This window comes from Contarinia nasturtii, unplaced genomic scaffold (genome assembly GCF_009176525.2).
Source record: "Contarinia nasturtii isolate CC-2019 unplaced genomic scaffold, AAFC_CNas_1.1 Cnas_scaffold_695, whole genome shotgun sequence".
Taxonomy (NCBI): domain Eukaryota; kingdom Metazoa; phylum Arthropoda; class Insecta; order Diptera; family Cecidomyiidae; genus Contarinia; species Contarinia nasturtii.
In genome coordinates, this window is record NW_022198046.1 from 4014816 (window position 1) to 4031920 (window position 17105).

At 32.2% G+C, this 17105-nt stretch overlaps 1 protein-coding gene across 2 annotated transcripts; it reads left to right on the forward strand.

The window, feature by feature from the left end:
- The first annotated feature begins 268 nt into the window (after positions 1 to 268).
- On the forward strand, positions 269 to 12799 carry LOC116340469 (activating transcription factor of chaperone). 2 transcript variants are annotated; one of them, XM_031766979.1, is made up of 5 exons: positions 269 to 426; positions 2756 to 3019; positions 3094 to 3225; positions 11203 to 11417; positions 11532 to 12799. In XM_031766979.1, the coding sequence occupies exons 2-5, from the start codon at positions 2899 to 2901 to the stop codon at positions 12198 to 12200; spliced, it is 1137 nt and encodes a 378-aa protein (XP_031622839.1). In that variant the 5' UTR covers positions 269 to 426; positions 2756 to 2898; the 3' UTR covers positions 12201 to 12799. The 2 variants fall into 2 exon arrangements, with proteins under 2 accessions (XP_031622839.1, XP_031622840.1); XM_031766980.1 differs by lacking the exons at positions 269 to 426; positions 2756 to 3019; positions 3094 to 3225 and adding an exon at positions 7348 to 8875.
- Positions 12800 to 17105: the final 4306 nt, after the last annotated feature.

Here is a 17105-nt window from a genome sequence, read left to right on the forward strand (position 1 = left end):
AGTGTAACAAAAAACGTGTTTGAAAAATAGTTTAATTCAAAAAAATGGATTTTATTTCTAGATAATTTCTATGTATTCTTTTTTATTATTCAAAATATTTCACGTGTTAAATTTCTTTATATAATTTTTTCTCATTTGAATCGATTTGAATGCTTTATATTTCAAAAGTTGTACAGCCCTCAGTCCATACGTTTCGTATTTACGTAAATTGTATACGTTCGAAATAATGTGAAAGTGTGTAATCGAAGTGGTTGTACGAACGAAGAATCGTATAAGCATTCTCACTATTCCAAATGAAGTCGACTAAAGCAAGCGTATTAAAGTTATTTCTCGGTATATTTTTCAAATTAAAGATGGATTACTAGTGTGTGCTTCGTGCATTTCGCGCCCTTAGGGGTCCTTTTACAAAATAATGATTTTAAAATTGTAAGTAATAAAAAGTTAATTTATCAAAAAAAAAAACTTTGATTTTTCTTAAGTTCAGAAAATGCGCATTCACATTCCATTGGCCGTATGCTATGAACCATATGTAAAAAAATTCGAGTGAAAATTTGACGTGTAATCAATTGAAAAAATCTAAAAGTGTCGTCGTGGGTCATTATTAATGGAACGGATGAATTTCACAATATGATTAAATAGTGGAAAAAAAGCATGTATGTGAATATGGTCAAAACATAAGTCACTGGTATATACGTATGCGCCATCACTCATCAAAACTTTTTGGCTGATGTAATATTTGTAAAAATTAACAAATAAATGAAGTTTTATGAATTTTTTACCAAAATACCTTCCGAATTCTAGGAAATTCATTGAATGAAGATAAACAATGTGATTAGAACATAAATCCATTAGTCATTTACATTATTTAGTGATAAAACCGATTACAATTGAAACGACGCCAAGGAATCTATATTGGCATGAAAGAGATAGATATAGATGTATGCATTGCATATATTGAAAAGACATCGGTTCATATGACGAACACGCGTTCATACATTTGTGTATTTTGAAGACTAAAATTACACCAAAAGCCACTCATTTTTTAAATTCTCGTGACTTTCGGAATGAGATTGTATATGTAGACGATTGCATAGCGGGCAGCTAAATATAAACTAAATACACAGCCGTTCGTATTATTTTTAAGAAATCAGTTGCGACTTTTTCGTTTCTCAAATTTATTCGTTCCCCATTTTAGCTCGTTATCTGTGAGCCAAGCGTTTTTTTTGTGCATTTTGGAATACTTTTGCCATGTCAGCAACTTGCACAAATAAAGCATAATGTATGACATTTAGCAATTTTTTTTATTCATATTCAAATTGTGAAATATTTTTTCTACAAATCCAAAACAGGTACAGATTTTTTTTTGTTCTCTGTTTTATTTCACGTAAATGTTTCACGTAAACTAATTTTTTTTCATACCTGAAAATACGTCAATATCATTTTGGTATTTTTTGTGTGAAGGAATGTAATTAATTTTGACTTTATTTGAACAGCAAATTTGCTGTACGATCACAGGTGCGATTTGACTGTAACAGCAAACACAATTTGTGTTGCAAAATACATATTGAAAACTGGTTTGCGTCACGCAAAATATCAAAACAGAAATAAAAGTTGAAACGGGTCCGTCTTATATGACAAAATATTGTTTTGATTGCTTTCCAAAGAATGAAAAATCGTCTATGTTTTTACCGTATTTTAATCAGTGAATAGATTGGGCTACAGCTATAGCAGTGCTATTTTCACAGCTCCTATTCATACGTGCTATTTGTGAACAACGCATACGGACAGCGATTTTATGATACAATTCCGGACAATAGACCTATTGATTTGTTTATGCAAAAAAAAATGTAAAATACTAAAATCAATTGTTCTATTTAAATTTTGAACATTTCGTTCGGAATTGTATCATAAAATCGCTGTCCGTATACGTTGTTCATAAATAGCACCTATGAATAGGAGCTGTGAAAATAGCACTGCTATAGCTGTAGACCAATCTATTCACTGATTTTAATAAATAGCATTAAATGTTTAAAACAGAGTCAAATCAACGCTCGATCGATTAAGCTTGAGTGCTCTCATTCATCATTAGAGAATTGAGTGAAAGTGTGTCATGCGACCATTTACGTTTAAGCGCATTGCCATATTGATAAAATCTCTCGCTTAGGTTACGATTTCAATTTCATACTAGATTTTTTTGCGCAAAAAAAAAAACGTTATCATCTGTTTACGCTTGCCACCGTATTTTTTGTCTAGTCAATGTCTAGGTTACAATTTATTAAAATTTGGTACATTTCCACGAGCTAAAACATCACTTCACAAGTTCATCGGAGTTCATGCATTCTGAAATGTAATACCAAATGTATATACAATCAAAATAAAGTAAAATGTATTTATTTTGTATACAAACTGTTAGCGGCGCTAATATTGTGCCAAAGGTTTGGATTGCTTATGTATATTTTTTTGCGTTTTGGACATAACACACGCGCAAATGCTCACTTAACGGCTTTGACACAGACATGAAAAATATGGGTTGATTAGAACGTGATGCGTGCTCACTTTTATTTTTTTATTTGATAGTACGATGACTTGTTTGATAATGTACTTGCTTAGAATCAAAGTCAACTCTTTATATCACTTGGAATTAAAAATCAAACCAATGATAAAGCAACAATGAACGATTTTCAAATAAAATCCCCAAAAAATGTAAATCTAATTGCGAATATATTTGTTCTTTTTTTTCATGTTGAAATTGTAGAGCCATTATGGCGCCAACAACAATGGAGCGTGCTGTGTCCACCACACCTTTATCCAAAACACATCAAAGGAAATTAACACCATCAATTATATCAATATCAGATATATTATTATTCGACAAGGTCCAAAACAAAAAAAATCGTAATGGACACTCTGGAACTACCGCAGGAGCTTATTTGGGACGGCAATCAATCGCCGAGCCTATCTCACTTCTCCGATGCTGATACGGAACAAATACTTATTTTTGAAGATAGCTTCGCAAACGGTAATCTCACTCTTTCACCATTATCGCAAATCCAACATTGAAAATGATCTTAATTAATTTTCCTATTTAAACAGAGATTGAAGTTGTAGCCGATGATTTAATTAAGTCAAACCAAACCTTCCAGTTCTCTCCTGAAGAGTTTGAGCATCTATTGGACATTCAATCCGAACTTTTGAATACAATGGTCGAGGACGAACAATCAAATGGTGAGTGTACACATTATTTGCAAAAAAAAAAATTGAGGAAAACACATTTTTTGACGAAACACGAATATATTTATTGAATACAAATTGAAAAAAAAATTGAAAGCGTCCCCACTTAGTTAGTTGAATATTTCGACCGATGGATGGCGCTACTGTTGCTTGTGAGAAATCAATTTCATACGAATTTTCAAACCGAATAGACTTTTGTTTCAATTTATTGTATTTACTCTTGTTTAGTGAATAATTTAAAATGGAATTTCAATTAATATTTTTCGATGTGAATGTAGTTAAACCAGGATAGTAAATGGAATCATTAAAATTCATTTTATGGTGTTTAGAGAAAAAAATCAACAACACAAAATTGGTGCGCTTCTAATTGTTATTTGATTACGATGAACTCAATAAATGCAGCGTTGAAGCTCTGGAATTATTAATGTATTTCATTGCGTGTATTTAAATGTTTGTTTATCCAATTTTGTGACGCGTAATTAAACATTTGCGCCACAAATTCAAACTCTTTAAACGTTAGAGAAATTTTTTTATTTTCGATTAAATCGATCGATTGACTAATTTTATCCTGAAACAAGTTCAATTTGAATGCAAACAACTCGTACATTTTTTGTCATAATAGCACAATTCATAAAGTAAATGATTATTTATGAGACAGATACTGAGATACACAACCATTTGCGTAATATTCCACAACTGAATACTCTCGAGTCTTGAATCTATCGCTTTCTTTTAAATAATAATAATAACGTTCAGTTTTTAGAAAATTTATAATTCTCACACTCTTGCTTCTTTGAAATTGAATATTTTTGAATGATATCGTTCGAAATATGTATAAACTTGAACAATAACAAAATGGAATGAAATCGAATGAAATGGAAAGATTGTAAAATATCTGATCGATGATCCAACCTACGTTTCGCTTTGAATATGGCATGTGTTCGATTTGAATATATTTTCTAATAATTTTATGTTAATCAAAACGGGAAATTTCCGCCAGTCGCCTTGCAAGTGATCTCCCAGATTCAACAATAATAACACGTTCATTTTCTTTCCTGTGTCATATATTTTTGAGTTTTTTATTTGAAGTATCATTTACTCCAATCGATAAAAGGCTAATCAGTGCCTTCGTCGATGATTTATCACAATCAATTAACAATTCCATGTGTCAACACATTGAATTGAGCATAGCTACTGATCAACTACTGAGAAATTGAGTAATTACAAGTGGTTTGACTACGCATTTATATTAGATTTACAATGTAATTTAAACAGATAAATATAAATAATAATCTTAAAAAATCGCATCTATTTGCTGTTTAGATATGCGCTGCGATTGTATTTGATAGTTGGCTCTACTAAACGTGCTTGTTTAAATTAAGTGCAATGCGCGAAATAAAGACCTTGGATTAATTCATTTGGATGTTAGTTACAGACAATCTAAAAGAGTCTATATCATACAGTGATAATATGGTCAACTATCTATAATGAACATCTGTAGAAATTGCCTAACAAGTGGATTTCATAAAAAAATCGATCGATTAGCATTTTTATGGATTTGTTCATCGTTTATTTTTCATTCTCCACAGAGAAAGTCTCCATGATCGTTATGGAATAAACCCAAATGATACGTGATATAAGTCTGGTATTGGCATTTGACTTGATAAATATATGATGATCACAACAGATTTTTAAACACTTCCAAATGGGAATGCAAATTTTGTATTTATTATTTTAAATCAACCGAGTCAGAAATAACATGAAAACAAACTAGGCCTATTATACGTTTCAAATTTACAGCAAATTGTAATAAAGTTGCAGTTGCAGCTGGTTGCCTTGTACGCAATTATCGAAAAATAAATTGTACATTCAATTGTGAACATAAAAAAATGTTGTCAAAAAAGTGCATCTCATAATCTCGGTACCTATCAAGACATATTCTCGTTTCTTTTACTATCAGTACCCCCATCACTAGAGCATATTATATGTTCTTGTTTTATTTGATCAATAAATATCAGTTTGGGCATAGTTGAAAATAGAAATTTTGACCAAATTTTGAGAAAATTCAATACTATTTTTTCATTTTTATGCATAAATAAGTTTCAAGTTGAAACGTTGCACTGATAACAGCAGCACTCAAAACTAATTTATAAAAAAAAGAATCTTTTATAAAAAAAGCAAAATGAATAATACCCCTCACCGAGTCTGTGTGAATCTGTGTCGATTATCATTCGTCCGGTGCGTGATCACCTAAGTCACTCAAGCGATGAAAAAAATAATAATATTATTATTATTATAATATATATCTCCAATAAGATCTCTGAAAAATGAGTCAAAACAAAACACACGAATTCCATTCGCTCTCATTTGGTAGCAGCCATGTTTAACGTGACAAAAAATTCGTTGTATTTTTCCAATTTTAAATGTTTTTTTGGTGCTCTTACTTTCAACACATGCGTTCCAATTTCATTGTTGTTGTTTTCTTACACGTACAGTTTCCTTCTTTGATGGTGTAGCCGCTTTTGGTAGGAACCTGTTTCGGTTTACCTTCAATAATTTGTGAATTTGACTTCAATGTAGGCGCTGATATTTTTTTTGGGACTTCTCAAGAGATCCACTTGGGCAAAACAAAGAACTTTATCATTTGTTTTGTTTTTAATAAAACACTCTTTATCATGGTGACATGATTAATTGTAAAAGTGTTTGAGTAAATTCACAAATTTGTTTTTCATTTCATTTTTATTTCTTTTTCTTTTTCGACGAGGTCGATGATTTTTAAGAGTTCGTACAATTGAAAGTTAAAAAGACATCAGTTGAAAATGCTTGTCAATTGTCATTTGCGTTATCGACGTTTTGTGCCTTATTTTCATTTGCTGTATTTTTAGTCGTCTCTTGATTTTCTATTCACATTGTCATTTTCTCCTGCTTTGTCGATTCCTTTTTGTCGACATAAATGCATTGAGACGGTACGATTTTGCATTTAGATACCAAAATTAGGTTATTCCGTTTTCAAATATGAAAAGATTCCGAAAAATCAAAAGACCCATTGTATGGACTTTTATACTAAGAAAACAATGCTCTGATAGCGTTATCGCCCATTGTCATTTAAAAACCATATACAAGAGACACATTATACATATGTATTTAATAATGGCAGTGGCGTAGCCAACAGTATCACAATTTTGAAGTTGGCAAGAAAATCTATTTTTAAAGTGGTTTTTCAAACAAAGAAATCGATGCGTTCAATATATGTTTTCATTTCAATACAATACGCCTTGCATGCGATGGACTGGTTTTTGTGCATGAAACCGCTTCAATGTGATAAGATATTCAATTTGAATGAGATACACCACATCAAGAGCATTGTCTTTTAAACAACGAAAAAAAAAACCAAAACGGATCTCCTTTGACGGTATCTAAGGCAATTTATTTATTTTCCGCTTTGATTGGAAGCATATTCGAATATGCGCGTAAAGAGTTTTACTTATGCAAACAGCAAACAAGACAGTGTGAATATTAATTGATAAGAATTTTATTTAAATGAAATGACGAGGCGTTGCACTGATCATACAACAAGTTTCAATTGATCATGTTGTAATTCTCGGAGTTTCAATTCGAATCAGTTCATTCTAATCAAGCAAGCAATCATAATAAAAATGCTGTATTTTTCATTTTTAATTTTAAATCAATGGTCTCATTAGACGTAGCACTTTTTTTGCAATATCAAAACTGTCATTTTTAAAATTGTTAATAGTAAATTGGAACGTGCTCTCATTAGCCAACATTTGACTGTACTTTTTTTCGCATGTTTTTTTTGACAGTATCTGTGCAAAAAACAACCCGTTCACACGAAAATTGCGTTTCATCTTCAACGAATCGGTTGAAAATTGTTAATCTTCTCAAACGTATATCAGTTATTTACGTAAAAAAAAAAATCCATCGACACGTTGATTTCGCTTTTTAATTTATTCTTCGATGTTTATTCATAAGGGCAATGTATGTGTATTCGTATCAAATACACTCTGTTCGTATACATGCACACTTAAAAACTCGACTTTTGTCGTTGATTTTAACTTCGACTCAACGATCGACACTCACAGCCGTTTAGTATGTCAGAGACTATCAAACCAATGAGGTTAATTTTGCGTTCGTTCTTCGAAGCGAGTTTTTCTCCACATCAGCTCAATTAAAAAATTGTATATACTTGATCGTGTAAGCGCGAGTGTGTCGCCTCGACAAGTTAAATCGTCGAGCAACTTTTACATTTCGATTATCAGCAAGTTTTGTTTTGTTTTGTTTTGTTTTGTTTTCAATTTTGTGCGCGATTCATTTATTTTTGGATTTTCAATTTCCAAACGGGCTTCACAGCGTGTGATTGCTTCGTTTTATGGCCACAGTGTGATTTTGCTAAGCGTATTGATTGGACCGAAACAGTTTTTTTTTAAATTCATATCAATATTTGGCAGAGAAACATCGTGAAGTAATTCGAGATATAATTTCAATTGAGTGGCAAACATTTTCGTTGGAATATTTGGCAGTGAAAAGATAGTAGAATTTATATCAACGGTGTCAACGACCAGCGTTCATTTTTATATGATTATTTTCTAAAGATTTTAGTTTCAAATCGCTCAACCGTGAGCATGATCGTCACAATTGGATATCGATACAGGTGGAACCGCGAAATTGTGATTGCCTCAGAAAAGCTTGTAAAAAGAGGTCTCAATTAGCACGTCTACAGTTGTCGCTTTGAATGATTGAACACATGCACACTCTCAATAAATAAACAATTGCCGGTTCACCCCAAGAAAGAAAAAAACTCATCAGGAAAATTTCTAAACGAAAAAAAAAAAAAACAATAAATAGTTCCGACCATAACGGAAAATAAAATCCTTGATAGCTAATCAAAAAAAAAAAACTACAGTACCCTGAACTAGCATCGTATCAGTGAAATCAGAAATCTGCTTTAAAAAGCACTAAATTAAAACCATTCAATTTCCTGAATAAACAAAGACAACGACGACAACTGTTCGATTGAAATACACGTAGACGCAGTGACAAGCAATTTATCGATCAACTGCTTGTGTAATCACAAATTTTTCGTAAACACCGTATCAACTCTCGACACAAAAAAAAACACCGACCAATTATTGGATCGGACACAAAAAAAATAAGAAAGCAGAAAAAAGCGCCCAAAAAATTCGAAAAACAACTATAAATTATCCTAAAGAGAAAATTAGTCTGTGATTGTTGTTTGCTGTGCAAAACCTGTTTTTTACATATAAACGCAGAGAAAATCGACGAAACATTCGACCAGCGAACTTATTGCCGAAATTTACCACGAACTATTACGGCAAATATTTCGACGAAGCTGCTAAGACAAATCGATATCGACAAAAGTACACACATCAGACGCCAACTATATATCTTATATTCGTCGCACCGCGTGGACACATTTTATTTACATAATATACTTAATTGTAAGGAAGAAGTCATAAACCAAGTCACAAATACGATCTCAACGAGATAGTGAGTGAACAGGAGCGCACAGATAACCGCAAGGCCTATTAAAATTCATTATTCAAAAAAACATCGAGACAATTCGAATTCTCATCCCAAATGAGCTCGTACATGTTATTTCATTATGGTTAGTAGCGGAATTGAATTAAAATATGACCAATTTTACCACTTTTATATTCTTGGAATTTAAAATATGATAAAAACCAGATTTGTTGACTTTTTTGTTGTTGTTATATATTTTGGAAATGTTACAAGTTTCTGAATCCGATCTCGAATCAAGTGGTTCATACTCTGAGAAAACTCAGATGTTAAAATTCAAAGTAATAAGAGAAAAATGCCATTTTAACATGGAGAGATTTTTGAACATGGTAAAATCTCATTTTACCCGCAACACACTTCTTTGCGGGTAAAACGGCATTTTAACATGTAAAAAAATCTCTCCATGTTAAAATGACGACAAAATGCCATTTTAACATGGAGAAATTTTGTCACATGTTAAAATGCGGTTTTACCCACAAAGAAATGTGTTGCGGGTAAAATGAGATTTTACCATGTTCAAAAATCTCTCCATGTTAAAATGGCATTTTGTCGTCATTTTAACATGGAGAGATTTTTTCACATGTTAAAATGCGGTTTTACCCACAAAGAAATGTGTTGCGGGTAAAATAAGATTTTACCATGTTTAAAAACCTCTCCATGTTAAAATGGCATTTTTCTCTTATTACTTTGAATTTTAACATCTGAGTTTTCTCAGAGTAATGGTTATGAAATTTGCATTCAAAACATTCCATGGAATCACAATTTATTCATCAAATTCAATTGAATTGACTTCGAATTGTGCGACAATATTTGTACCGCGGGTTCATTCGACTTGCCATTTGATATTTCCCTCTGTGTGACAAAATGATGTCAACATGTAAATAAATCAATGACTTTTAATTGCATGAGATCAAATTCCATTACGATTTTCCATTTACTCTTGTCTCATGATTGGTTTGATCGCTTCAATAAAAATCGCTGATAATTTACGCATCATATGCATTTTTTTCTCATTCACAAGACAAGTTTTTCCCCTCCAAGGTTTCTTATTGATATTTTACTGTAACTGTTGTTGTTGTTGCTGCTGCTTTAAACCATAATTTACATGCTTGACAATGACTCCGCATGAGAAACTTTTTTACAAGCCAAGTTATACTATATAGTTCTTTTTCATTTTTGAATAAAATTCCACCAAAATATGCATAGTTTAGTCGTTCTAAATAACAATATCGCCTTGAAACAAATCTCTATATTTGATTTAAATGAGAAAATATATCGCCAAAAGGCGGCAGACATTCGAAATTTTACCGACATAGTCGACACTATGAATATAAAAATGCGTAACAATCAATTCTCATTACAAAAAAATTGAGACAATTGAGCTGATCGATATAGATGCGTTAAATGCTTTAATATTTGTCCAATTGATACTTTCAATGATGAAAAATAAATCATAAATTGAAAATGATTGATTGTCTGTACTTAATTTTTATGTCTGACTTACATCATTTTCTTCTGTATTTTATTCACTTCAAATTTTTCTCTCATAATGAATGACAAAAATTCATTTAAATTGATGAACACTAAATCTATTCACTACTAATTGATATTAGTGACATCTAGCCATGTGTATGGTTAACACTAATTTGATTTTCTAGATTTAGCAAAAAAAATATATGAATAAACAAAGTAAATTAGAACAGCTGGACGTAGATAAGAGTAGAAAATCAGTTAAAAAAAAACCAAATATATGAAATGACACGAAATGTCCTCTTAAATTGTCTGCTTTTTTGCCATACGTACGAGTCACAAGACAAAGTTCAAGGAATTTGACCTAGAGATAGCGTTATCAGTGCAACTTTCCGAAATTCAATTTCTTCAACTGCGGGAATTCAGTAACGTCATCGTCTCGAAAGATCTAGCTAGAAAATATCTTTTTGCATTTTACAGACAGCATTTACAAATACAATGCACTTTCATCCCAAATGCCCCATATTTAAAATCCAATTCAGCCGATTAAACTCAAAACTTGTCTGAACTCCATATCATTTCCAAGCATTAAAAATGATATAGACTTTAAAAAAAAAAGGTTAAATTGAGATGTTTTTTATTGGTTAATAATCGATTTTTTATTTGAGTGTTATAGGTTAAAACACTCATTTTCATATTTACTCATTTTACGTAATTGAATTATCAGTACATTTTTCAAGAATTACTTATTTCAGGAATTTGTAATGAAAAACAATTGTTTTTATGAAAAAACAATTATAATTCATTTGAAAACAGACTCTGCAGATAAAAGTTTGGAATAGATGTTCGTCAAAAAAATGCAATTTCTCTTTCAATATCGCAATTTTTATTACAATATGAATTCTTTATTAATTAATGTTTGTTTTTATTTTTGCATTAAATCAGATCAATGGCTGGAGCAGCCCATCAATGTGCCGTTGGATGAATACGCACCAGTACAGGATGCTCGTATTTGTCCTGTGAAAGGTAACACGGCCCAGCTACTGAACGAATTCAATCAAGTCTACGATGCGGTTGAATTAATTCATTTGACACCACCGGAAACACCTCCTCAAACACCGCCTCAAACTCCGTTGCAAGCCTATCTCAACGATTCAAAGGTGAATATACTGAAAAATGCAATCGTTTAGTTTTAATTTAATTCTCTGACCCTCTTCGTTGGAAAGCAACAAATTCATGACCAAATTTCAAATTAATTTCTTTCAATTTTACAGAATCAATTCTATCCGCAACCTATTACAAACTATCAGTTGCAATATAACCAACCATACCAACAACAATGCAAACCAACAGACGTAAGGCCAACTACTGTCAACTACTCGTCGCCGTCAATAACAGCACAGCAATTCCCATCAATTTTGGAGCAAGCAATAACTCTTGTGCAGCAATCGAATTTGTGTGAAGATATTGGAAATTGCGACGATGAAATGGCACAGGTCGAAGCTTTGGTGCGTTCACGTGCCGAAGATTTGGTTGAAAGTTCCATCGACGATGACAGTTCGTTGTGCGGTTCATCTTCATGCTTTTCACCGCGCAGCGAAACATCATCAAGCGCCACCGATGATTCGGATTGGACAATGCAAACCAGTTCGGTCATCGCAATGGCATTAAAGAACAAACAAACCAAACAAAAGCGTAAGCCACGAATAAATCGTCGATCAGTTGAAGATCGTCAATCACGTAAAAAAGAGCAAAATAAGACCGCTGCCAATCGTTATCGCCTCAAGAAGAAGGCCGAAATTGAAATCTTGCTGGACGAAGAACGTGAATTGATCAAACAAAACGACAGAATGAAATCGCAGTACAAAGATGTTAGCCGTGAAGTTAAGTACATCAAAAGCCTTCTTCGTGATCTCTTCAAGGCAAAAGGATTACTTGACTAATCACACGACAAATATACAAATGAAAATTGCATTGTTAGTAGTATCGGTAGCTTAAGTTGGTGGCATCCCAATATATGCATCGACTCATCTGTGCACAATTTAAATTCTATTTTTTTTTTCGTACACATGCACGAGACGGTGAACACGTATATTTGGAGAAAGTAATGATTTAAGAATTAATTATCTGTAGCAATTACATCAAGAAAAAAAAATCAATAACAAAAAAGTAACAATAGAGAGACAAGATTTATTCAGCAATAATTAAATAATCGTTTGGTCTTCATTTGCGAAGTTTATCTTTAAGAATATAATATTAACAACATGTTTTTTGATTTATTACTAGCATTAAGAATGATTTTTATTTCTTACACACGGTGAGAGGAGACGCGTACGAATGGCTTATATATCTGATGTGAAAACAGCGACAGCACAAAGATAAATACCATCACATTCTTTCAATGATCGCAAATGATTTTAGAACATGCAAACTCTGTGGATTAATTTTTTCTTTTGTTTACCATCAAAATCAAAATGCTGGCTATTTTTTTTATGTAAAAGACTCCTTGTTTTGATACAAATACAAAAAAAATGCTAAAAATTGGACGCACATTTACACACACATACATTAAATGCTTTCTTTATTGAAAATAGTAAAATTAAAATAATTAAACATATTTTATTGGAACTAAATTTCGAAGAAAAGAAATATTTTTCGTCATTTTATTTCATCAATTTGCATGTAAGCCATTTTATTCTTAATCCTTGAAAAAATCGTTTTTTTTTTACTTTTATTTTCTTTTTTCTCACTTATACAATTTATACATTCATGTTTTACAATATCTATATAAAATAAAATATTGATATTCAGAAATTATTAGAAATAAATTGTTTGTATTTATTTACCACGTTTGGTTGAAATTTCTAATTGAATAGAATGGTTATGCCTGCCAACGATGATGGGCTGGATGAGGTAAAATTGCCGTATTCTAATAATGGAAATGGCAATTTCCTGTCAATAAAAATACACCGAATAACGGTGGCCTTATTAAAATGCTATTGTTTCTTATGTAATTTAAATCCACTGACTCCAACAAGAAATCGCCTGCTGTTTTGCAATTTTCCACGCAATCGATCGAATGATTGTGTTTGCACCCCCCTTTCAGTTTTAGTGAGATTTCAATTACAAATTACTTGTTATACATCGTTTTAGCTGCTGAGATAAGTTGATATAATTTGTTGCGGAATGTAACTTCAATCCTTGCAATTTGTAAAATGAGCGTCCAATTGGAATTGACATTTTGATGGTGGGCTAATTTTCATGTCATTTTGGACAGTAATCAATGCTTACGTTTATCTCGAGCTGAAGAAAGCGAAAAAGAAAGAAAAACAAGCAAACCAGCAGTGAATCAACAGAGCTGTCATAAGCAGTCAGTGCATAATGTTTTGGGATTAATTTTAGTATGGCAATTATTGCGAAAGGGATGGAATTGACACTCGATGGTTTTTTTTTTATTTATTTCGATTTCAATAGCAATTGGTTTTTTCTTGTGTTCTTATTTTGTCAATTTCAATTTGCTTGGATGGTATTTTTTGCATTCGTCTTATTGCATCTGATCCAATTTTTTAGGCCTTATTATTGTGACGACGACAACGAAGGTTTTACGTAAGCTCGAGTCTAACGTTTTTTTATCTTTTTTCCTCGTTTAATTTCTTTGCAAGAATTTTCTACGGTCACAAACGATACTCGGTACATTCGAATAAATATATACTTTCATACTTGAGGAATATTACTTTGGACTTAAATCGAAACATGAAGAATATTGCCTTGTTTTTCCTGAAATAAAAAATAGCTGTAGGCTATGTATAATTTGTTTTCGCATTCAACATGTTATTATTTAACGACTGTGGTTCTTTTTTTTTCATATTTTTGCAGCGACACGAACAAGTGGACTTAAGTCTAGCCAGTGGTGGCATCTGCTTCAATCCATCTGCTGGTTTCCATGCAATCACGGAGAGAATTTTTTTTAAAGATTCAACACTAATCCATTTCCATTGGATTCGCCCCCAAATTACCGTTATACAGGAACAAAATAAATACATACACATGTATAAGAATTTTTAAAGCGAAAAAAATCCTGGATAACATCTATTTATATTCAATCACTTCTGTCATCGTAAAAGATCTCGTTTTAAAATGGAATTTCTGTAAAAATAAAACACATTTCTAAGAAATGATTTGGATGCAACAAGTGGCGGTACTGGTGTATTGTAGGCATTCACGCTTTTGTTTTCGCCATGAGTTTTATGACTTACCATAAATCACTATAGCACAAAGCATCCTGAATGCTTTTGGATTTTTGACGTGATATATCAAATTCGTATAGTTCCGAATTGGAACAATAAGCGGCTCTATGAAAGTAATATTATCCATTAGGGAAGCGATTTAAATAAATATTCTCATACTTTTTTGTGGAGGTTTGGGAATCGATTCATACATGGTTTGTTTCTTTTCCCTTTCTTCCCTCTCCCTAAAATGCCATTCCCTATGTATCCATTTCTCAGTCGGTCTTGCAACAAGAGTCTTGCTATCTCTCCCTTGGTTTTGCTTGTATGTTTATCTTGATTTTTCTTTATTCAAACATTGACTCATTGACGTTAAATGAATATTTCATTCAAACGCACAAAACATAAACTTCCCACAGTTTTTCTTTTATTTCCATTTTTTCGTCAACTTTTTTTGCAAGACAATGTCATAACCATTGAGTTTTCTCTTCTTTGGCGGCTTCTATTCTATCAATTTTTCCAAACAAATATTGTATTTTATTTGCCATATGAAAAGGTCCACTTGATATGGTATTGTCAAATGAGTCTATGTTGTGTAAACGATGTGCCCACTGTGAATTGTGGCAAAATGCAATTCGGGTCGATTGAAATCCAGGGATAAAATAAAGAGTCTTACGAGAGTAAGACGAACTTTTCCGCATGGTGGTGGTTGCGTATTTTATTAAGCAAGTTCAAAATAATATTTGTTCGATTTTTCAAGCCTTTCAACCGGCGTAAAGTTCGAGACCAAAAAATATGTTCAAACCTTGGCATTGTCTATATGCTACCTTAATGCCGTTAAACTTTGTACAAGTTATTTTTTTCACAAAAAAATACCATTCGCAGGGTTTGGAGAAATTTCAACCAAAATTAAGAGTATCTCCCATACAAAATATTCGTTTCTGAGCCAAAATTGAAAATTTTGTATGGGAGGTACCCCTAATTTTAATTGAATCTCTTCAAACTTTCAGAATGTTATTTTTTTTGTGAAATTATTATTTAATTATTTAAAAAATAGTCTGTGCAAAGTTTCACGTCATTAAGGTAGCATACAGGCATGGATCCCATACAAAAATTCAATTTTTTTGCGGTTTTTTCAAGGAAACTGTATCAATAATTGATTGTATCTCAAAACTAATCTCGGATTCTCTTTTTCATAGGTATCACTCCAGGCATGACATTTTTTTCCATTAACCAAAGTCGCTCAAAATCTAATGATTTCTATTCCTCGCGACCCCCAATCATCCTGTTAAGTCAGATTTTGAATAAAGTTTATACGATGAGCGCAATCTTGCTAACAAATTTTGCGTACGACGTACAACGTACCTCAGAAACGTCCAGAAAACATGTTTCTGAAGTTTTCAAAATTTTGACCGATTACAATACTTTTCACCTTACACTATGTGCGCGGAAAAGTAAAAAAGAGAAATTCAATCGAATAAAAATAAAATTGCCCAAGACGTGTAACCCAAATCGATAGCAAAATCAGATACATTGAACATACAGTTCATCGGCCTGCTGCATAGTGTTTTTTTTTTGGTGAAGGTTAAAATTTCAATTTAGATAACGAAGAAAAAGAAAAGAAATCATTTGCATATAAAATCCTTTACAGGTAAATTTTGAATTCAATTTTAAATTAAATAAAAATGCTGGCGCATTGTTGAGTATGGTTTGTTTTTAAATATTTAACAAACAAAACAAAGAAGATGGCGACGACGACAGCGTTGCATGTTTATCATCGTCGACATTGAAGCGATTGTTCATCAGAAAGGAAAAAACCTTCGTTCAATGATATTTTATTAATTTAATTTACTTATTTGGTTTGTGCTATTTGTTTTGTGCGATTCGCACGTAAATAGAGATAAAAATGGAACATGTGGCTGTTTTTCTCTTTCACTCTTCGCCATTCTCTCACGACGACATTTCAAAAAATAAATATAATCAATTTTATGTTACTGCTATAAATGTGAATACTTTATGGGTTTTCATTGTGGGTTCATTTCGCCGAAACCGGAGAGACATTAGTTGGATCATTGAAATGAAGGCAGAGAGAGAAACCAGTCATACACACACACCAAACCCTATTCACCGTTTGCTTACTCGTTCATCATTGCGTACGCATGTGGTTTGATGGCCTCATGTAAACGGGCGGCTAGATTATGAAATATGTCTAATGTTCTACGCATGATATTGGCGAATTTTCATCGTTTGACGCTGTAAACAGTGGCTCGTTTTTTGGTTCTTAAACAATTTTTCTTCGCTATGTACGTGTACACAAGTCCGAATGAAAATGGAAATGGCAGTTGCTAACATCGGATAAAAAGGAAAAAATGCACACACAAACGATGCTATATAAAGTTTAACATCATTTTTATTTATTTGAGAGAGCTTATATGTTTGGTGCCAACGAGTTTTTCAAGTCATCCGTTGTTTTCAACTTATGCACAATCAAGGAACCGTTCCTTCAGATCGATATTTCGCATTGTGAAATTCCCATCGGGAGTGCAACAGCAAGAAACAAAATTACACTTAATATTGCTGGTAAAAGAACTTGTACGACGTATTGCTTTAAGGCACTCCCGA

Coding starts and splice junctions, on each gene's coding strand:
- LOC116340469 (XM_031766979.1), top strand. CDS start 2,899: ATGGACACTCTGGAACTACCGCAGGAGCTTATTTGGGACGGCAATCAA. Junction 3,020..3,093: donor TGAAGATAGCTTCGCAAACG/GTAATCTCACTC, acceptor CTATTTAAACAG/AGATTGAAGTTGTAGCCGAT. Junction 3,226..11,202: donor CGAGGACGAACAATCAAATG/GTGAGTGTACAC, acceptor GCATTAAATCAG/ATCAATGGCTGGAGCAGCCC.